General features: G+C 48.2%; 1 protein-coding gene across 1 annotated transcript; it reads left to right on the top strand.

The window, feature by feature from the left end:
* Positions 1-11010: 11010 nt before the first annotated feature.
* LOC131293462 (uncharacterized) lies at positions 11011-22117 on the top strand. Its single transcript, XM_058321540.1, has 6 exons — positions 11011-11158; positions 17648-17761; positions 18071-18196; positions 18410-18493; positions 19322-19429; positions 19662-22117. Exons 1-6 carry the CDS (start codon positions 11011-11013, stop codon positions 22115-22117), a joined length of 3036 nt encoding a protein of 1011 aa, XP_058177523.1.
* Positions 22118-23070: the final 953 nt, after the last annotated feature.

The raw sequence follows: 23070 nt of genomic DNA, 5'->3' as shown, positions 1-23070 counted from the left end.
TGGGAATGAAGTCCGGCTGCGAATGCAACGGTCCGCTCCGGTGGCCGTAGGCAACCTTCCACAAATCACACACACAATGCTCAATGGCCATCGTCCAAGTGGTCCGACGGCTGTCACCGTGCGTCGTCCGAAACGACGGTGATTTATTTGTCCACTCACGCCGGCGATGACCGGCGCACCGGCACTAGAAATAGATGGCGACTGCCAGAGTCACATCGGAACGTCAGACGTGCAGTAAGTGCAACCGAACCGCGGAGGCTCCCGCATCCGAACTAGGAAGGTTCCATGTCGGAGGTACTTCTTTGGGGTATGGTAAAACAACATAGAAATCACACGCCCCCCAAAGGCCCGGGACAGAAGATACTGGAGGTGGATAAGAATGATGAATTATGTAGATCTGATCGTAGGATTTGGAGTACGCACGAAAAACCGACACCCACAATTCTGCGCGAACCGACTACCAATGATGAGGGGGGCAAGTGCATGTGCCAGTTTTTGCCAACCCACTCCAAGACCAAGAGGAACTTTCTGAGGTCGTGGAAGAAGACTCCTCTACAAGGTTTTTTTGGCGTGAGATCCAATGCACGTCTTGGGGGATAGTAATTCGGATGTAAATTCGCAATTTAATTCATACTTTAGCAAGGACTTTGGCACACTCTTGCTCTCTCTATCTTTTGTCGAATCGTATTGCAGTTCAAGAAAGGGAAATGTCAGAGCGATTTAGAGGGTGCGATACGGTGGATTGGCAAAAATGGAAACCAATTGATTGTCTAGTAATTGATCCGTGCGGCCAGGCCCTGATTTGTCGAGAGCGAGGGTGCTACGCATCGAAACCCACAGCCGTGTGTGTGCAGTGTTAATGGCAATCCGCGCGCTCTCCGCGATTGTTTTTGAGGTAATGGATTTTCGAAGGTGATCGTGAACGCTCGGTTCGATACACGGTGACCGCTGGAATGTACGGTGCCCTCCGTACGTGAGGGCACATTCCATGCCTGGCGTGTTGAATTCCTCTTGTTAGTTTATTGCATCAGCTCTTCCGCTTTAGACGTCGGTATCAGTTCGAGAACCCACTAACGTACAGCTCTTTATATCAAGAGAGGTCGCTAGAATTGGAACTGAATAATCCCGAAGCTTCTCGATGAAGTGAGATATTTGGTGATCAAGTTAACATCTTCTTTGCCATGTCAAACCGTGTCAGTCGACAAGCCTTCGGAATCAAATCCGTCGTACCAGCATTGACGCTAAGCCCGCTGTAAGAACCCCCAGCTGGAATGACTCACCCGGAAGGAATTCCAATTATTCCTACTGCGTAGCAGTGGCTTCCGATCCAGATAGCCTCATCGGCAATTCCTAATGGCAAAATGCTTCGCGCGATACGTCCTCCTGTGGTTGTTTGTTGCTCGTGACTTAAGGTGATTCCTTTCTCATGGGACCCTTTTTTTGCCCTCTTCTGCGTCTTTTGGCATCGCCTGGAAGATGCGTCCGGACCAAACCGGGCCGCAGTACACGAGTCCCCCAGCTTGTAGGAAGACCGCTCTCGAACAACACATAATTTGCCTTAACGACCGCTCGCGTTCGAGAGACGTTGCCTGCCCTCGTTTGTGTGCTCACGGTCTCAACGCCGGACAAAGTCGTCTACAGCGACCGGCCTCCATGCGAAAGGGGAGGGGGGAATCCTACGTGATCTCCGATCTTGATCTTGGCAATGAACTAAGAAGTCGATTACGCAGGGGCAAGGAGCTCCGGAACGGAGGTTCTTCTGCGCATTCTGCGCAAGATTCTAATTCCAGTAGCGTTAGTCTCATTATCTGTCTTTATTCTTTGCTACCGTTGTTCTACCACTCTTGTCGACTCATGGGCCACGAACGACCGCTATTGTGGTTCGCCACAGGTAGCGATCGGAGGTTCCTGCTACCTGTAGCTGTTCTTGATCTTTTTTTTTTTTGTGGGTTTGTGTTCCCTCCCCGCATCTTTCGTGCCCATGCCCATGGTCAGGATGACTTCTCATACGCAACATTCCTTCGTGCTGGCGTGTCCGTGCGCAGGTGAAGAAGGTACGATGTAATTTGTTCGACAACGCGTCATCCTTTAAGAATCTCCTTAGTTCATGCCTTCGATCGGAAGGTATTTGAAATTCCCACGCGTGATATCGTCCCATGAATGTGTCCTGATTGGAATGGAACATAAATAAAACCTCCCCAAAAAAAAAGGGTCACCCAAAGCGCGAAGAGCGTTAAGGTAATGTCAACGAATCTCCGGTAAGGCCATATACTATCACATGCTGCGCTTCGGAAAAACAACATGTGCGTGAACGGAATACATTCTTCGTCCGAACCCGAAACAGGTTCTCCCGGCCCCCTTTTCGTGCCGGTTCCTGCCGATCTCCGGTCCTCTCATCCCGTTACCAGGGGCATTCCCACCTTGGCTTGTTTTCGTTGCCTTTTGCGCGGCACATCTTCCCGTGGACTTGTTCGATCGATCGCGTCCATGTCGAAATGGTGGCTGCGCGTACCGGCATCCCTACGGTCAGTGCATGGAATTCAACGGCACACATTCCGCTGGACGCTGGAGGTTCATTTCATCAATCCGGCGTTCCAAAATAGGTCGCCATTGCGACGCCATCAAACAGGGTCGAGCGACCGATAGCTGGATATCGGTTATGGTAGGAGGAGATGCGTCAGCTCCGATTCTGATGTGAATTAAATACGCCTGGACCACGAAAGTACGCATCGTGCGCTTCCGATCATAACATCCCGCCTTCCCCGATGCCGTCGCTCCTCAGCTCCCTCGTCCACTTTTCTCGCATTCCGTGACAAACACACATTCGATGGCCCACGCCAATGCCATTGACATCTGAATCACCGCGCACGAATCTCGCAGTTTCGTATCTCTCCGGTTTTCCGTCGCAAACGAAAAGCACAACAAAATAACTCGAATCGTAACGAACACCACCACCACCAGCGGTCTCGTGGCCCTTCTCCAAACCCCGGTGCCCGGTCGGTAACGGTTTTGCGATCGCTGCAATCATCGAATTCGCGCAACCGAATTCATCGTCGCTCTGCCGATGTCTGCATCCCCGCGAGAAGGGGCCTCCGATGCAGACCGGTGTACGGTTGTAGCGCCAATATTGCGTAATGCGCAGTATCACGCTGCTCCGGTCCCGGTCGTTGGATGGGCTGGGTGACTCCAAAAATGTGTATATAAGGAAAGAAAGCAAAACAAAACCTGTGCCGAATTTTTCGCTTCTCGTCGATTTTTATGTTGTTCACCGTTCAGGTGCAGCACCGGAGTATGTTTCCTTCCTCCCGGGCGCGGGTAGTATGGATGCCTAATGCCGGCCCAGGTTGATGCGTCAAAGCCAATACAAGACATGCCGAACGGATCATAAACCGAACGATCGATCACACAGATTGGCAATCAGCGTGGATGATGATTTAATTAGTGTCTGTGTGTGCACCGCATGTTGAATAACGCCCGTTTCTGCAAATGAGCTCGGGTGATTTTTCCTTTTTTACCTACTTCCGGCAGCGGGTAGAGAGGGAGCGAGAAAAATCTCTTACGGTTCAACATTTTTCCGCACATGTTTTACTACTTTTAAGGCGGGAAAAAACACGATCGAATGTTCGCTATGTTAAAAAACGGACACAAAACGCACAGTCATTGTGCTAACGTCTCTCGAGCCATTTTTCTTGTTTGTTTTACATGTTCTGGATCGTTTCCAGTATGGCTTAGTTCTCTGGCGTCTCAAGAAGGGAAGCTGCTTCAAACCGTCCGTTGATCGTCATCCCCGTTATCGCAGCTGAGGCAAAAAAAAAATCAAAACCAAGTAACCATCCTCCATCCACAAGTACATCCACTCCGACGATCTTCTCTTCAATTTCGTGGAAACTAATTACTCATCGAACGAAAAAAGAAACACACACACACACCTGATCAAACAAACAAACGGGCCAGCTTCTGACTCGCCGTGAACAAGCTGATGCTGAACTGTATGCACGTTGTAAAACGTGTCCTCATCCGTGTCGCGTTTCGTTGTTCCGCATGTGTGCTGTTGTGCTTTTGTGTGCTTCCTTGCCCCGTGCATCCGTGGCGAACGTCAATGACAACGTTTTATTTTGTGCTTGCGCGTTAGGTCGTGCTGTCGGTCTGTTGATTAACGCAATGATTAATTCAGTTTAAAATGTCTCAAGGGAAGCAAACAGTGTGTTGCAAATGGTTTACTTGATGGGAAAACATGCGTTCGGTTACCTTTATTTTGTACCGCTTTGTTCTCGCCGAGGTCACGCTGGGTATGATAAACGGAACGAAAAGTGCAACCCTGAAAGCTTCAACGCCGGCGTATGCAAAAAAGCAATGTCTATCACACTATGGGATGTTTAAATATCTTCCAAAACAGCTGCAGATCGTCTGATGCATACGGCATGACGTACCATCGTAGACGTCACAACAACATAATTAATAATTTGTCTCCGAATCCATCAATCCGCATGCCTGAAGGGTGGGCTGATATTTTTGGACAATTTGTTTCGTCCTCGTGTCGGCCACGAGTAATTGAATTGTAAAGTGACCGCCACCCACGCTGACTCACACCGAAGCGTCACTAATTCATACGTTGATGAGCTTTTCTGGGCCAAATATAAGGTAGGCCCCGTAATTGCCTGACCCATAAATGTCACGGTCTCTTGCATGCTTTCGTTTCGAATAGAATGGGAGTGACGGACTCCTATCTGTGATCATCGAATTTAAGGTCTTAGGGATCTCAGAATAGATACCTCTTGTCCTGTTGAATGTTTATAATAATTTAACACCAATCATACGGGAAAGTGATTCGGTGAGAAAATTAAACTATATCGGTCCCCTTAAGCGCAATAAACGGCCAAATGCCAAATTGCATCGTCTTTCGCTGCCATCAATTGGGTCTAGCGGAGTACGCATACATCAACCGTTGTTCAAGCGTTGTTGCTAACGAGAGCCGCGTTTGGTTTCGGGACATTTTGACACACCACATCCGTTTACCTAACCGTGCATAATAACCTCGAAAGAGCGAGCGTTGCAGTACGACGGCGGTGCATGAGTTGGAAGGTGTGCGCATTATTGCTGGCCGCAAGAAAATTCGTCCATGGTTCAGCAAACTGCACTGCACATGAATTATGCATCGGCCACCCCATTATTGACGCGGGTGGTGTTGAAGACGAGACTACCACAAACATACGACACATACACACAGTTAGATACACCCAAAGGAACAAGGGACAACCTTGTTAGGTGCAGGTGTAACGGAATGCATCACACAAGTTTGAAAAGGGGTTGGATCTTATCATATCGCTGAATTTCCAAGAATCTCCCTAGGGTCTGGTATGCAGCAATAACACAAAATAAAAACAAATCTATTACGCCATGCACTCGACTAGGCATTTCTATCGAGCCCTGTGGTGTGATTGGGTGGATAAATAAATGAAAGCATCACGAGACGCGCGCGGTACGCAACGACAACAATGTCCATTTAAATATGAATGAATTTCGTGATGAATGAATAACAGCAGCTGACTCGGTTGCAACTCTTATGGCGGTCCCAGGTCTGGTTGCAACCGAAGTGGCATATGATGTTATTTTCCACTTTAGCGATAACGATGGCGTGTGTTCTGTGGTAGCATTACTCCTTCCAGGGGATGAAGACTGATGCAACGCGATATATTTATTTGCGGAAGAAGACATCAGCAGACGGGTGGGGATGGGATATCGTGCCTTTGGGCAGCCGATAAATATGTCTACACGTGAGCAAAACATGTTGTCCAATCGTTACAGTTATGCCAAATCGGCAAGACGTAGAGACCGGCAATACTACCAGTTGAAGAAGTCTTCGCCGTAACAGCACTAAAGTACTTAAAGGACTAAAGAGAACGCAAATGATCTTATTGCCTATGTTTTGCAATGAACTAGTATGTTTTACTAGTATTATCCTATAGTAAATTCTTCTACTACTTTCTTCTGGTATGTTTCCAAGTACGTTTCCAGTAAATTTTTACTTATACCACTTACGATAAATATACAGAAAATAGGCTAAAGACGCTGATTTCCATTCATCGGTCGAAATAGTAAAATTGGAGACAAATCGTGTCTTTGAGGAATCATTCTGGAATTGAGTTCAAATGGGGTCATACAAAATCTTGCGAATCACTCCTGGGAAGTCGTTTGACAGCAGACTAATGAAGAAAATTAACTTAGGTCCAGGTCTTCACACTAGCCGGAAAACGTGGAATAGGAACGGTTACACACACACAGGCATACAAGCAACCGTGGTCAGCAAGCGAAGGCTTTCGGATCACAGCAGAGACTTTTAGCTAACACACGATCGGACCATCCGTCTACGTGACTACCGGACCGAATGCGTGCACTCTGCGCGCAAGGTTCAACGCTGTACCGTCGGGGTATGCACGATCGCCGGTCGATCGACCGGTTGTTGTCTTCGACCGGCTGGGCCGATGTTGGGTGCCGACCGAGTGGTGGTGGGGAGGGAGAGGCCCGGGACTGGTCTTCACCGACGGCAACGTTGGCATCGCGCGCGCACACACATATTTCGTTCCGTGCGATTTTATAGCATTGACCTTGCCTGTGCCGCCTTACTCCAGTATGACTCGCTTACCAACCCGATGCCTCCCACTGCACAAGCCCATCTAGCCACACCACAGCAGCATACCTCATGGCAGCATAGTCGCGAAACGTGTTCCATTGCGCTGGGCGTCATATAACATTACCCGTTCGACGCACACCAGCACAGGCCCAACCCCGGTGGTTCTGGTTTTTGTGCGACCAGTCCGGAGTTATGCCGGCGAAAACGGTTTAGGAGATTGTTCCGTTAGCGGTTCGGCAAAAAAAAAAGACAAGCCACTTCCGTTCCTCAATTCTAGCACATCCCGAACAATGATCCACCAGTCCATGCGTTTGGGGAGTGAAGTAAACAATGCTCCTCCAGCAGAAATTACGAATTGGGTTAACAATTAGAATCGAAAGTCAGATATTATCGAACGGGATTCTACTGACATTCAGGAATTGGAAGATCCCTACCTACGACATTCATTCAAGAACCAAAATTCGATTAATTTTGCACAAACATAAATGTGCCTCTTTCCTGGGAGAGTCCTGTACACCCAGTAATGACTCATTGGGAGCGTCTATCAAAGCCCCAAACCTACCGGAAGGTCTTGTGCCAAATTAATGGCAAGCTAGGAGTGGAGTACTGTCCATTTTTTTTATTTTCGCTTCTGCCCCGTTACCAGTTCCTTGTCTTAATCCGATTGCTAATTGTAGCGTTCACGACTACTTTGGCAAAAATACCCACTCTCAATGCGATTTTAAATCTCATTTACTCTTTTTTGTTGGTTCTTCCGGTTCTCCATTGCATTGGATCTATTTTTGGCCAGTGTTGTTTTCTTCTTTAACCTCTTTGTGCTTCAGTTTTTAAATGCGTTAGATCCATTTCATTTTTTTTTTCGCTTCTAACGATCATGTTTTAGCTTCCATTGTTGTGTTTGTGATGGAGCATGCTTTATCGTTTCCGACTTTTTTTCCTCTGTTTTTTCCTCTGCCCCTGCTCACCCTAGTGGCGAAAAATAAATGTCTGCTTCTATGATTTACGTGTGTCGCTACCTTCAACGGTACCCGTCCTCGTAATGGAGGCGCCCACCCCCTGGCGGAAAGTGAAGTTGCGCACCGGACCGGCCGCCGGGAAAGTAATCTGTTTCACTTCTGCGTAAAGTTCGGTGATGGCGTTTTACTCCAACGCAGAACCATCCTTCCCGCGACGTCGTCTCCCATGAAACACAGCCCAATCGATTGGTTGAAGCTTCTTCGCTCGCTCCAATGCAGTTTTTCCCCGCTAAAATGGAGTTTCGTACGCCGTGCCTTCACCATGGAGCTTTTCGACTTTGTTTACGCCGAAGTTTTTAGTCGTGCGCTCACTCTCACTTTGTGTGTGTGTGTGCAACGAAGTGACGCGTTCTCTCGTGCCCTGAATTTGGTTTACTGTTGTCCGTGTTGTCTTTTTGGTATCTTTTCCCCCATTTTTCGATCGGTTGCTTTTCCCGGTAGCTGATGTGTTTTTTGTGTTGGTTGTTGATAGTCGCATCACTCGTCAATACAACGATTAGATTTTCTTTCCCTTCGGTTTTCTTTTCTCCCGCTCACCGCATCACGTTTCGCCATCGATGGGGATTTTCTAGTGCACACACCACAACCCCTCCGTTTCTCCAACCCCTCCCCATGCCTGTACACCCCTTCCTTCTAAACGACCCTGTGAGGTTTGACCTAGATTTTCACTTTTTATACTGTTGTTTTGTTGATAATTCTACCCTCGCACTCGACACTCGGTGGTCGTCGATGTTGTGTTTTTTAGAGCTTTTCTAATGCCGTTTCAGTGTTCCGCGCTTGTTCGCTCTCCATTCGTCTTTTTTATCTTTTCTCTTGAATTGCAAACGGTTCGTTGTACCAAGTACCCTTTCAGAAACATTAAGCTCCAACCGATCGGTACATCGTTCTTTTTCCACTTTCCAAACCACATGAAATACACCACACCCAACCGGGTATTGTCATCCGATTCATGGTGACATGGAAGGAAAAACTCCCGGAAACCGTTCGATTTTCATCTCGCAAAAGAGGATTAGGAATTTGTCACGTGGAACGGAAAGTTGGTCGTGAAAGTGTTGGCAACGAAACTATAAGCGGATTTGGCGTTTCTGGTGGATCGAATGTTCATTACGAAAATGGGTTCAAAGTTTATTCGACCGATTGAAGCCCCAACGCGTTTGAGTTCGTCGAAGCATCATTTTTGGTGGTTGGCAAAAATTAAAAAAAAAACTAAACAACAAGACATTAAAGGTGCACGGTGCAAAGTTTCCCAAGGTCCGCCCGGCCGAAGTTTGTTTTCGATCAAAACAACCACCTCCACCGCAACGAACCGCACTCTCTGGTGGAAAGTTGTTGCTCTCTACAATAAAAAAAGAGGAAAACAAAACATAACGACGATCTGCAACCGACGAAACGGTGAAGCCTCAGCTGTCACAAGTTGTTTAACTACCAATTGTGACATAATAAACCATGGCAAAGCAACGGCCGGGTGGCCCACGGTCACGTTCTATCGAGCGGCTGTCACCGGCGATGGTCCATTCTTGCGGTCAGCTTGTCGTAAAAAAAAGTAGCTGATGCACGCTACCTTTTTAATAGCTGCCCGCCGGGTGGGTAACGGTTGTTACACTATATGTGCACTAACCTGAAGTATGTATACTCGGAGGGGTTGGGAGGGACGCCCAAAGGGGCCCTACGGACGCACGCGACCATCGAAAGCTGAGCGCAATTGAGCCAACCACAGTGTGGACTATGGGCAATAAATTCTCTTGACCTTTGTGACGGTTGTATGCAGCACCACCACCACCGCCACCGTGCTTTGCACGCATTGGTTCCTCCCCGGATGGTGAAGATGGGGGATGATGAAGTCCGGGCCGCGCGAAACGGGTGGTGATTCTTTTGCCTAGCTTGGCGATTTGTCTGATTCTTTTTTTCGTTTTCTTTTGCCACCCAAAGGCAACGGCATAATCGTGTCCCTAGCCATGACCACTCCTAGGAAGAAGGAGTAACGTAAAGGGGCTATAAATCGCCCGAAACGAATCAAGGCAGGAAACTCACGACAATGGAACGCAAGATCTCTCCTACCAATTGCCAATGGCGTTCCTTCATGAACTCCTGGTAGGCGAAAGTGGGGCAAGATGCACCGGTGGGGTGAAATGCACTGACATGGTTTAAGCTTAATTATAAGACATAAAATATAGGAACGAATGGAGGTAACAGAACACTTTAAAAATTAAGTCTGCAATCACGTAAGAGTCCCCTATTTAAGATATAACAAGTTTAAAAAGGAGAGTTTTCAATAAAACATACAGCATCATCAAAGATCTCAATTTGGCATTTAACGTATACAGAAAATAAATAAATTCCTAATCCTTTCATTCTGGTTGAGGAGACAAACACCTAAACATCCTTATTCGGGGGTGAAATACACCGGCTTGTTGAGGGACAGAATACATCAGTGTAAATATTAGGTAAAACACTCCAGTTTTCCAAACTAATCAAAATGTGTTACTTACTGAGCTAATTCAACTCAAGATTGCACATATTCTGCATTTGAACTGATAAATGATTTAAATTGTCGACATCTCGACATTTTGTATGGTGTGATAAAAGATTCATTGTTAATAAATTAATTTTCATTTGGTATAGGAAACAAATTAATTTAAATTGTTTAAAATGGTTCTTTAAAAATGGTCGATGAATTGCTCTAGTTAAGGTTTTATATCGAACTACACTCTGTACTACTTTTTGGGTAATCTAGCCCCGCAATTTTGAATGATGTGTAGAGCAGCGTGCTCTTAAAAATATTGGTTTTAGTAACAAATGTACAATTTTAATGTCGTATTGGTTATTTTAAATAATAAAGATTTGGTTTGTGAAACTTGATGGGAGAACATTAATGCTTTTCGCTGAGGGGTGCATATTGCCCCACCTTACCTTACTTGGTGAGCTTTCGCCAGCTGATTGTTGGCATTCGAGAACTCACCCAGCACCCCTTACCGAATGGGCTTGCCATGGCGTCCCGTGGGGGTTAACGGGTTTTCGCTCAAGTTCACCAACATCGGGACAATTTTTTCCTCCTACCCCCACTGCACTCGGAACCTCCATTTCCTCCCACTACCTGCCGCTGAGGAGTGGGGCCAACGGTAGATGTGGCTTAATTACCCCACAACATGTCTTTCACTTTCGTGATCTATTTCCGTTCGCCGTTCTGTTATTGTTTACTCTGTTTCGCCTGCCCGTCCACTGCGCCATTGCGAACTAATCGCCGGTAACCGCATTAGCCCGCTATCGACGTTCCACATCTAAAACACTTCTCTCACACTTTCACGCCCTTCTCCACGTTCGTTTTCAGATCCCTCCACCCAACACCGCCGGTCCACCGAGAGGATGGATAATCCCGTAGATAAACCGTCCGCCCGTCGGCGAACAACCCGCTGCAGTCCCTCCCAACGGCTACTACTTCCAGCGCCGGCACAGCGGTTCCTCGGGGCGACGATGCTTCTACTGCTGCTCACAGCGTCCGTCGTACAGACAGGTGAGTAATTGGACCGACACGCAAACACCCTCGCCCTCGGCGGGCTCCGAGTAAGTCGAGGGACTAAAATTAGAAAATACTTAACCTAGGCGGTCAAGATAATGATGTTTTGGATGTTCCCTCGGATCGATCGACAAGCTTGAGAAACTGTAAATTAAATCGTCAGCCGTGTTGAACACGTGGCCACCGAATGTGATGGGAGGGGTTTTTAATGCAGTCATCAACTAGTCATAGAGTTAGCTTTGTCTAAAAGGGGCAGATACTTGATAATAATTTACGTAAACAAATAGGCCTTTTTTTAAATGTGGCTTCTTATAAATTGGTAATCGAATTCAACAAAAAAGCTACACCCCTTAATTCCTTTGCTTGCAATGCTTCTGGTTGCAAGCCCGCACTAAAATTAATCATCCTTGAACTAAACTTCAAGCACCCGACGAAAGCAGGTCCTTCTACCTCCCGCTTCCTTCTAGAACGCGCGACCGTCAGGAAGGGTAATTTTAGTTTCATCACATCCATTCATTGACTTCCGGTACAGGCGGAGGTGCTTTTTTCTTCCCCATCTTCTGCTATTTGTTACTACCTTGTGTATGTTTTGCTGTTCCGGTGCGTTGTGCGCGGCCATCATCCCGCATTCTGCTGCATATTTTAAGCTTCCTGCGTTTGCATTTGCCATAACTCACGCGCCCGGATGAATTATGCTTAATTTGAATGCAATTAACCGGTGCCATTCGCCCGGACGGGACATTAGGAATGTTTTGTTTTTCCCTTGACGGTAGCAAGCAGTAGGCTGCACCGAAGACGTACGCGTGTCCTCATAGCCAAGAAAGAGGAAGGGAGGCAGAGAGGGAGAGAGTGAGTGAGGAAGGTTACACACATGAAGTTTTGTTTTTAGAAATGGCTCATAATTCTGTCATGGCACACTCGTCACTTGGCAATTTATTCATGTCCCGCACTAAATTAAATTCCCTTGCGGTCCTCCTCCTCCGTTGCTTGCCGATGGTGAGGCGAAGGGGTTGTCGCCGGTGGCGGGAGGTGACGGTTTTCGTACCGCGAATTATGGCCCACCCGACATGTCGTCGTCCGGTGACCTTGAACCGCGGGCGAGACCGGACGAGACCAGGGCGACCAAACAAACATACCGCCGTGCGCCATAAACGGAAGGTCTCTTCAGTTATGCAGCGTTCTTCTGCTGGCTTTGTTTTTTCTCTTTACTTTTCGGTCGTCCGTGCCATGCCTTATGCCTTCGAGCGTGCCCGGGCGATATCGCACCCAACCCTGTACATCCGGATGTGTTTGTCTGTGTATGCGTTGCTTGCACGGGGAGAAAAGTGTGGTAACGGAGGTCCTTAGCGGAGGAAGCGGACAGAACGGACCCAACCCTAGCACACACACACGACATACCTGTCTGTGTTTGTAGAGTTTGCGAGAGTGACCTTCGAACTATTAGCGGCGCGAAACCGAGACTAGACCACCAAGCGTTGGCCGGTCGGCACTGTTTGGATATTTGCTAATTACGCTTGCAAAGCACATAACTGCTGATAACAACTATGTTGACCGAACCGGCCCGCGCCGCGATGGGTGAGAAAATTTGAAACATTGTCACGACGACACACAACGACCCCGGCAAAGGTCATCAACACACCACGCATGATCCTACCGGGTGTCTTCGATAACGAGTGGCCAGTACCTGACATGACTTCCGAAACCGCGAACGTTCACTTCCGCCATGTGCCGACTTAGAACTCGCCGGTTGGGAATTCTCGAGGTTAAAGGCGTCCCCTAGGAGGCGTTAACACTGCGCTGTAACCTTTCCAAACAGTCACGTGCTGTAAGGTACGGAGGAGTTTCCCGGTGGTGAATAATTTCCAATACTGTGGATCGATATCACCGAGCCCGACCCCGATACAACCCGATTCGATTGGAGCACGCCTTGACCGGCCTTGCCTTACGACCTTACGCATACGTAATTTTATCGGCGCACTCGTCATCTGAACACCCATCCGGATCTTCCCAAAAACAACACCGTGGTCACTGCGCTGAGCTTGTGTTGTGGAAATTCCAACCATACAAAGGCTGCTACGATCTCCACATTAATTGCGGGCTCACCCACACAACTCGTCGACATTCGGATATTCCCCAACGTCACCAAACTCCCGGTCGTATCCATTACGGGTTATATCAACCCCCAATCTTGGCTCGAAACTAGCTCGTGCTTCGAGATGGGGTTTTATTCGTGGATCTAGGCTGATTGGTCAAGCGGGTGCGTTGTGACGTCGACAGGTTAAATTTAACGAGGCAGACGATGGACAAACGTTAAAAGCGATGGAGGCTCATTAAGCGGTATTTATTTTGCATACGCTTCATCCTCGCGCTAATGAGTTAAAAGGTTTCAGGAAAAGTATTTGCAAAATTAAATGAAACGGAAAAGCAAGCAATTATCGACACCTATGAGGTGGGGTTCCAATTAGGGATTAAAAGGACATCCTTTATTCGCTTTGATGATGCAAGAAGGGATTAATATTGCAGTACCGCAAAGTGCATGTTCATACTGAACTCTTACGTTGTGCCATACGGCTTAAGCTACTGGCTTAATTTTCGCTGCGAAACAAAAATCATTTTTAACTTTTACCGATGGAAGCATGGAAGCATCCCAAATACAAAAACTGTGTAAAATTTTGGATAATCCCATGTACCTTTCATCCTTGGACACAATATTTCATATTATCCAACGCAATGCAATGAAATCCTTCGTCGGAATGGAGATGGAGCAAGGGTTGCGTCATCCTTTTTTATGGCGAATTTTTGCATAATCTCCTTCTCATATTCCGCGACAACGAGGTGCAGTAAGTCAAGTTCAATCAAGTTTTTATCACCAGGTGACAGTTGACACGCAGGACGCTCAGTCCTACTTATCAGTAGCAAGTCAACCGAACGCGTCGGATGCAATTGGAGGATCGTGAGCGGACAGGAAATGAAGTTGCAGAACAGTACCAAATGGTCGTATTGAAATTGAACCCAGTCTTGCATATGGCTACTATCGGTCCAATAAAGGTTGAGGCCCCCTTGCGCTGGTAGCTGACCGTTGCAGAAACCTGAACCTTCCTCAACATAGGGCCCGTGAGGTGGCGCATGTGGGTTTCTTGTTGCATTTTCGAATCGCCCCGAAGAAAGAAGGAACGGACGGTCTTCTGCACGGTCGACACAGCTTGGCAGTGGCTCGGTAACCTTGGCAAAAACCAACATCCCCTAGGCCGCTACCGCTCGTTCCCTCCCGTCGACAGTTGCTCGCCCGAGGAGAAATGTAAATTATGCAAATTTTTCGCGTCTATCTCTAAGCGCCTATCAGAGGGCGATGACGTTCCGGATATCGTCGTTCGTGCCGTGGTCGGTGACGCTACATGCCGCATCCCGTTTCCTTCAGTGGGAAAGGGGGAAACATGAACCTAACCCGTTGTTGGGGTGAAGAATTTATCAACCTTACCTACCGTGCTCATCAGTGGTGTGATTTTTCATAGGTACCACGACAAAATGCCACGAGTTCCTGGTGCAGGTCAATGCCAGCGATGTTATGCAAGCGATGCATTTTACCGACCACGGAATTATGCAACCCGAAAGGCACCCTCTTTCAGCTGTTTCGGTCTAATTTTCACCCAAAGGGAAACGGTTTAGAAATAGCACTTCTCCACCACGAACTGGCTGCCGGCATCGAGGTAAAGGTCTTCCGAGAAGCTAGGTGACGCTTTCCCTGCGATGCACGCGAACCTACCGATATAGGTGCAGATAGGAAAGGCCTCGGAGACAACCCCTGTTGGATGAGTTTCGCTTTTAAAAAAGGCTTCGTTTGCTTCTCAAAACATGGTCTCAAATATGTGCATTGCAAGTAGGACTCTAGCATGGGGCTTTACCTACTTACCGACATGTGCGCCAAAGAAGAACGGTCATCGTGCATTTCCTGCCGGTATCGAACTCTCTGATTAATGGCCGGCAAGACACACAACACCACCGTTCATAGTTGCTTGAAGTGCTTGCGCTTGCGCTGAGCTGGACAATGAGGTGTCAAACAAAATCAATTTCACTCCAACAATACGTGCCATCCATTCTTAAGGCGAGAAGATTTACCTTGCGCTTTCCACGCCTCTGCCAGGAAATGGTGTTTGCGCGCACCGGACTTTAGCTCTATGCAGTGCGCCTAACAAACCATTTGTCACCTCCATTTGCCGATGCGCTGGAGTTCGTCAAGGGCAGTTCTTCGTCTTCTTGTGCTCGTTGAGTTCCTTCGCTGGACAAATAGACACCGGCGTATTGTGTGATGTGCAGCGGAAACTGCTTCATGCACTCCAGGCGCTACATGTGAATGCACCTTAACGATGGTCTTCGAACGGTTCCGTTCTTATTTGCCTATTTGCTCGCTCAGGTCCGTAGCGGTTGTTTCGTTTCCTTGCACTGCACGAGGCAATTAACAGGCAGGCCACATGCAGAAACCCAATCTGCGCTTCGTTTGCGCAATCGAAACTGATGATTTGCGTCGGGTTTTGTGCAAACAAAACGATGGAAAGGATGAGATCCGGCGAGATGGGTGATCGTCGGGTTTTTTGTTGTTCTGTTGAACTCGCTGAAGAGTTTCCGGCTCAATAGACATGTAGACTAGAGCACACGGATGTTGGACGTTTGCCGTTCTGGCACCCCATTCTAACCCACACGTGCGCGCTCGGTGTGAAGCGGTGATGAGCACCCTCCTGCGAGGCTCATTTAGTGACTCTGCAAATAATACCTCCACCGTAGCGCCCGCCAGGATGTGATCTCACTGCTCAGGTATGCCGGGCCTAGCTTCCCGTTTTTCGCGCGCAATGACTGGCCACGATCGGCGGCTAATTGTGATTAGGGAAAATTATAGGGTTAGCATACATGAAGAAAAAGCAAGAAACTCTCTGGAGACCAATGAGGTAGCATCCATCGGCTTTGCTAACTACCTCGGAACGATCACGGCGAGCCGGGTCTAGCACACAAATTAACTCGCTTCTAGAACCGCTGTTTTGTCCGGCACTTCACACGTCTTGGCGAATCACTTTTCCTTAATCCTCCATACCGGAACTAATAAAAACCAACCAAACCATCTAAGTCCCACACACAAAGACATGTTATTGTGTGTTTTACCTCACTGATCACCTAACTGCAACGTCTTCTCTCATACCAGAATTCTCTACACTGCATCGCTAACAAAGCGGGAACTAACCAGAGCCGCGTGCAAATGCGTGCGTGCCAGCGTCGATTAATTTGGCCGTACAGTTTCGATGATATCTCATGACTAATCTGCTTCCAAAGCTAGCAGAAAAGCATCGCAAAAAGAATCTCATTCGGGCACCTTTACCCTCCGCCGGATTGCACACTCCCGGGGCTGCTGAGAAAAACACCCCAAAGATAAATGTGCTAAGATGTGCGTGACGGACGATCACGTGAGAAATCTCTCGGCTCTCAACACTACTCGTAACAGCTTTCAATTGAGATATGATCGTGTTGCAGGGGACGGAGGAAAGTAATAATTGAAGTGAAAGAGAAAACTGGAGGTGGATGTAATGTGGAATAAGTTTTTCATGATGGTTTAAAATGATACAATTAATGCTATTTATTAAAACTATTGATAGACAAAGGTTAGAAGCTGTTGAATATTAAAATGAACAAACATATCGTTACGTGTGGAGTGTTGGAAATTGTGTTTGCCATTTATAGATTCCTTTTTATTGCAATTATACACGAGTCCAATTTATGTATCGTTTGTCATCGATCCTTCAAGCAAACAATAACGTTCGATATAAAACCATTAAAAAATCTACAACAACACAATTTAAACATTCCTTGGTTCGACAATGCTCGGCACGAAAGACATCATTACTGGTACTGGACATTACTGATACCATCGCCATCGAGTAGGAGACGTTAAAAACTTTCGTGAAAACTTATGCAACCAGTGAACGACAGACCATTGGATTGCGATTGGATTGGAGATATTTTTAGCAAAGTTTACCATTATTGTTAGGCATATAATATTGTTTGTTTGGTGATATTATTACTTTTTTTAAGCTTAGTAAATAAAACAGTAAAAAACATGGATTCACTTTGTTGTAAACGTTTTCGTTCCAACGAAGCTAGCCGAACGACAACATCGCTGAAACGTCGCTGGCGATGTTTTATTACATATAAAAAGGATCGAAGGATGGGCCTTCGGGCTCACTTTTAATTCGGTAACAATTATAAAAGCCCGATAATGTTTTTGGCATAACACAACATGCCACTCCGCACACTTTACATCAAGCACACATTTTTACATTAAGTGAATAAACTTAGTAGGCCAGAAAAGCTGGAAGTACTAAAACTTATACTTTTCACCTGGTTTCTACTTAGTCTTTTACAAAGGAAAAGGCAAAATCTTATCTCCAGAGAATCGGTAGACATCAATCATGTTTCATGTGTCTTTTAATCTTCCATTGCCAGGACCCGTGATCCGATCGCGCCGCATGATCCGCGAGATCTACGTTGAAAACTCGGCCGCCACGGTACCAGAAAACACACCAGAGCTGTCAAGCAGTAGCAGTAGCAGTACCAACGGTAAGTCACCCCTCCTTCCCTAGTGCATGGCGCTGACTCCCGGCATGCCGACAACTACAACCAAACCTCTGGGCCTCTTCGTGGCGCTAGTGCCACGCTATGCTTGGCCCGTTCGGTTACCGTTCGCATGGTGGTGGTGCTCTGAATTTGGCTTAATAAAAGTGAAAACTTTCATTGAAATTCCTTCCGCTTCTCGCTTTAACCATGCTCTCTTTCTATTTTTCGATTTTATTTTTACTTTTTTCATTTTTCGGTTTCGTTGCTCGGCGTCCGGACCGATATATGGACCGATACTGGCGTGAATTGCAGCCACGACGAGTGACATGTGCCTGTACGACGGGTCGTACGTCGAGCGGTCGGCGATTGCGTGCGAAAAGAAGCACGGTTGCCGTGCGATCCAGAAAACCGGCGAATGCTGTCCGGACTATCAGTGCGGTACGTATGGTGGGTTTCTTGGGTATTGTCTTGTTGGCCAAAAACGCGAGCCTCCTCGCGGCCATGACCCCGCGAAGGCGTTCTCGCTAGCTTCTCATTATCAAGATGCTCCACATTGCAGCCATGCTTGGTTTGCGTTGAGGTTAATGTTGATTCGGGTTTAATTTCAGTTAAATTTTCATGTTTTTCCTGTATGGTTTTTCTTCCTTACAGAATGCCAACGGGATGGCAAAACGTACGCCACCGGCGAGAAAGTGTTCGACCCGAATACACCGTGCCGATCCTGTTACTGTCAGGGTAAGTTAGGTTACAGATACAACGAACGAATGCAGTGGCGGAATTGCACTCATGCAGGCCCGAAGCGGTAAAATAAACATGACCCCTATTCAATACTAAAAAATTGTTTAAATTTTCGTCTTTTTTGTGTGTTTTTCAACAAAATCAATGTTTGCTATTACTTTTATCCTACAATCATTAATAATTCTGGATGTTCCCTCGAAGTTTGATTTTATAAATTTTGTTGTCAAACAATTCTAATTCTATAAATAGAGCAGAAAAATATATAATTTATACTTCGCTCATTAAGATCTGCACGAAATATTCGCTTAAAAATTCACATAGTTTTAGAAGACATAACGATTTTTATTTAGAATGGTATGTAGCTTTTTCAAATGTATGGCGAAATCTAACATGATATGTTAAGAAGCATTGCTGGTTATCAGTTAGATTAAACTGTTTAAATTTTTCAACGCATTATGTTTAGCCCTATGCTTAATATATTTTCACACATCACAAAAAACCTCTGAAAAGATTGGGACTGTGAAGGGATTAAGTAAAAATTTTACGAACTTGGCCCTTGGAGGCTCGGGGCCCCTTGAGAGCTTGGGGCACCCCTGAACAAATGAGGAAATTACTTTTCGCTGCTCCACTATTATCTATCAAAGATATTGTACTCTAGCGTCATAGTATTAAATTATTTCTCGTTTGTTGTGATGAATTTCCATCAAAGCCAATTACATAACTTTGACTAGCGAAGAAACAGATCGAAATGAAATTAAATTACTCTCTACTCGCAATCGACAACGGAAGAAAACTAATGGTTCGCTGGCACTTCAACTTTTGCAGGCGGTGAAATCACCTGCAGCGTGGTGAGCTGCTACAAGCGAAACGACTGCGACCCGAAGTACATCCCCGGCCGGTGCTGCCCAGAGTACGACAACTGTCCACCGCTGGGTAAGTAGTCGTCGAAGGAAGCGAAGTGGGGCTCGGAAAGCCAACCGGAATCGCGTTATTACGGTCTGGTGGGCCACCGATAATGTGTGTGCGCTCGACCGACCGGCAACAACCAACGACGATGGCGACGACGTCGACGACGACGACGACGATAGATTTAATATAACAAATCGACTTCCACTTATTTTGCTTCCTTTTTTCTCTATTTCCCGCGCACTCTCTTGTTGTGTAGAAAACTTCAAAATAACAGAATCGTCCACCACAAACACAAAGGATGCGGTTGTCGACGGTGCGGAGGAAACGAACGAGGTGAAGGGCAACTATGCCGCCGAGGCGGAGGACCTTCTGGCATCTGGTGGACTTCAAAAGCAGCACGCTCCGGTAACGGTACCGACGACGACGACGACGACGACGTCAACAACCCTCGGTCCAGCGATGACAAACGAGAATCCGCTCGGTATTAAGATCAAAGAAATCACCAAACCGGAAGAGATTCGTCTGACCGACAACCGACCGAGCGCCGGCGAGCAGCAAATGCAGCAGCAACAGCAGTTCGCGATGGCGGCGGCGGCGGCAGCGGCAGCGGCGGCCGCAGCCGGACGCAACACGACACCGGAGCCCTCTACATCTCAGAGCGAGGAACTGGTGAACCTCGAGCACCTGGACGTGAACGTACCGGACGACGACGGGGAGAATGGGACGAAAATCGTGCGCCACACCGACGGTGACGGTGTGCGATCGGAGGAGGACACCGTGCGCAAGGAGCCGTCGTCGAGCGAGGAAACGCAAAAGGTAGCCGGTTCGGTGGTGGAAAACCGCCTGGAGTCGGGCGAATCGTCCACCACGGCCGGAGCCATTTCCTCGTCGACGCTTTCCGAGTCGGACGAGTGGTTGGACGTGAAGGAGGTCGCCGAATCGTCCTCGAGCTGGGCATCGACGTCGGGACCATCGTTTGGGCTCTCCTCAACCGCCGCTCCACCGATGGCTCCCTCTACCAGCGGGCCACCAGCTGTGGCACAGGAGGAGCACGAGGAAGGCGCATCCGAGAGCAGCATGAAACTATCGAAACCGGAAAATGCGCTCCCAGCGGTGGTTCAGATCGGTGATAAGCTGGTGATTGTCGATCACAACCAGCCGAAACCGATCACCGTCATCCAGGTGGAGGAGGTGGAAGGTTTGCAGCGTGGCGAGGACGACACCGTGTACGATCAGGAGGCATACACCGAGCGAAGCCATCATCACGCGGCCGAGAGTGGTCGCGAATCGTCGAAGAAACTGAAGCTTCACAGCTCGGCCGAACAGGAGCAGGAAACGCTGTCAACGCAGGCCGATTCGAGTGGTTCGTACGAGACAATCTACCATACCGGTTCGTCGGAACAGGTGAACGCTCCCGTGTCCTCGGAGGAGATTTTCGAAACGCAACTCTATACCGAAGGCCCCGAAGATGCCGCACCCGGAGTGGTGAATGACACGCAACCGCAACAGGGAGAACCTCTCTCGGTCAGCCGGGAGGACTTCCTGCACATGGATCCAGCGCTGGAACCGGCCAAGCTGCAGCAGGAGCAGGAAGACCACACCGTGGGCGCTAGTGGAGCCGGTGGAATAAGCTCGGCGTTCGGCAGCACCGAAGAGGGCAGTACCACCATGTCCGACATGTCGGGCGTTTCGTTCAGCTCGGAAGCTTCCGGCGACGAGATGATCTACGACACGCACTTCTACACCGAAGGTCCGAACACCTCGTCCGAGGAAGCGAAAGAGCAGAAGCTGACGGCAGCGACCGGTACCGAGGAGACGTCAACCGTCGGCAGCACGTACGTGCCACGAAACCCTCCGGCGGTCGCCGACGAGCTAACGCCCCAGACGTACATCGAGGACAACGAGCCCGAACTCATCCATCCCGGGTTCCAGCCGATACCGGAAGATTTTAGCCTCCCGCAGCTCGACCAGCCCGCGATGGAGATGGGTGACATGATGGACCACCACCACGCAGGGGCAGCAGCAGCGTCACCGAAGCAGGTTCCCAAAAAGCAGGAGAAAATTCTCTCAGAAGTGCTTGAACTGAAGTCGAACGGTAGTGTCTCCACGGCCCATCCGGAAGTATCTTCGTCCACCGAGGGGGGTCCTTCGGAGCTTGAAGAATCTTCCAACTCTCCCGCCTGGCTGAAGGAAGACCCCCAGCCACAGCTGAGGGCGCCCGGTGAACCGCTCCTCATCCCCGAATGGGAACGCAAAAACGGAACCAACAGTACCAGCTCGGAGGAAGATCTCACGTCCGCTGGTGAGGATATGCGCGTGCTGAAGATGGATTCGGAGGAATACGACGATACGGTTGGACTGCTATCGACCACAGTCGCACCCTCAGCGAAGGCCGAAGTGCGCTCCGAAGAGGCCAACGACGACGACGACGACGATGATGATAATGCCGGCAAGTCGGCAAGCTCCGTCGAACAGGCAACATCGTCCGGATCGGCGAAATCGGTTCTGGACATCGACGGCCCGGCGTCGGCGAGCGCGACCGATGGTCAGGGATCGGACACGGTGAACCACAATCCAAAGAATGACGTTGAGAGTTTGAAGGCCGATGAGGACGAGAACAATGCCACCGCCGACGAAGCGGTTCCGAAGAAGGTGCAACAGTTGGAAGCGGGCGAGCAGGCGGCGCATGGTCCCACGCTGACCAGCGTTTAGATAGAGGATGTAAGATCGATGCCATGCATGTAGCAGCAGAGACAAATAGAGTGTGAGAGACAAGTAGAGTTGGGCCACGGAGAAAACCTTGGAGCCCGTCAGTAAACCAACCAGGTGCCAGTTAAACTTTCTTCTCCGTAGAGGGCTCCTAATGATTTCGGGGCTAGAGCATTATCGCGAACCGGGAACCCGCAGGATGGAACTTGTTGGGGATTTCTGACTATCTGCCATGTGCCATCGAAATTTAGATTTCCTTAGACGCTCGGTCCGCCACAACACGAGTATTGTTTCGTTATTCCCGTTGCCTAAGAAGCATTCCGGCGAGCTGCATTTTGGGGGCACGACTCAAAAATAGCGACAGTAAAGCTACTTACGTTTCTAAATAGGCCAATGAGGATCGAACTCGAATACTGTGAACCTCCCCTCCCTCCCTCGACCAGATTCGCAAATTTATTTATTTACGCACCGTCTCGTCTTCGGAGCAGCTTCCCGTTTCTAAAAAATGTCTGATGCACCAACTCCTCTGCCGGTCGAGCAATGGGTAGAGGTCGGGATGAGAACGCATCCGTAACTTCATATAGATTATAGTCCTAAGGCAAGCATCGCCAACAGTCAATCTACCGATTGGCATCATTTAACATTTCATTGCTCACAGTGCCGTATCGGTGTTAATGTGACGGTGGGATGCATCGTCCGCTTCTTGGCAACAGCGCCACAACATGCGTCCTGGAAGCGGGGTGGTGTTGGGTGGGCGCGATACCGCTTTTCCGAAGCCGCGCCATGCCGGAATTAGTTTACAACTAAGAGACTGTTGTGTTTTAGGCGCTAGTGAATAGGTATTTATTAATTATCATACTATTTAAACCCTTCCCCGGTCCCGCCCAAGCTTGACGAGTGTTCGTGCCTCCTCCCGAAACTCTGTTAGATGATTTTCCAGTTTTTTTCTGTTTTCT

This window comes from Anopheles ziemanni, chromosome 2 (genome assembly GCF_943734765.1).
Source record: "Anopheles ziemanni chromosome 2, idAnoZiCoDA_A2_x.2, whole genome shotgun sequence".
Taxonomy (NCBI): Eukaryota; Metazoa; Arthropoda; class Insecta; order Diptera; family Culicidae; genus Anopheles; species Anopheles ziemanni.
The sequence above is the reverse complement of the archived record's forward strand: the minus strand, read 5'-3'. Positions and strand labels throughout refer to the sequence as shown.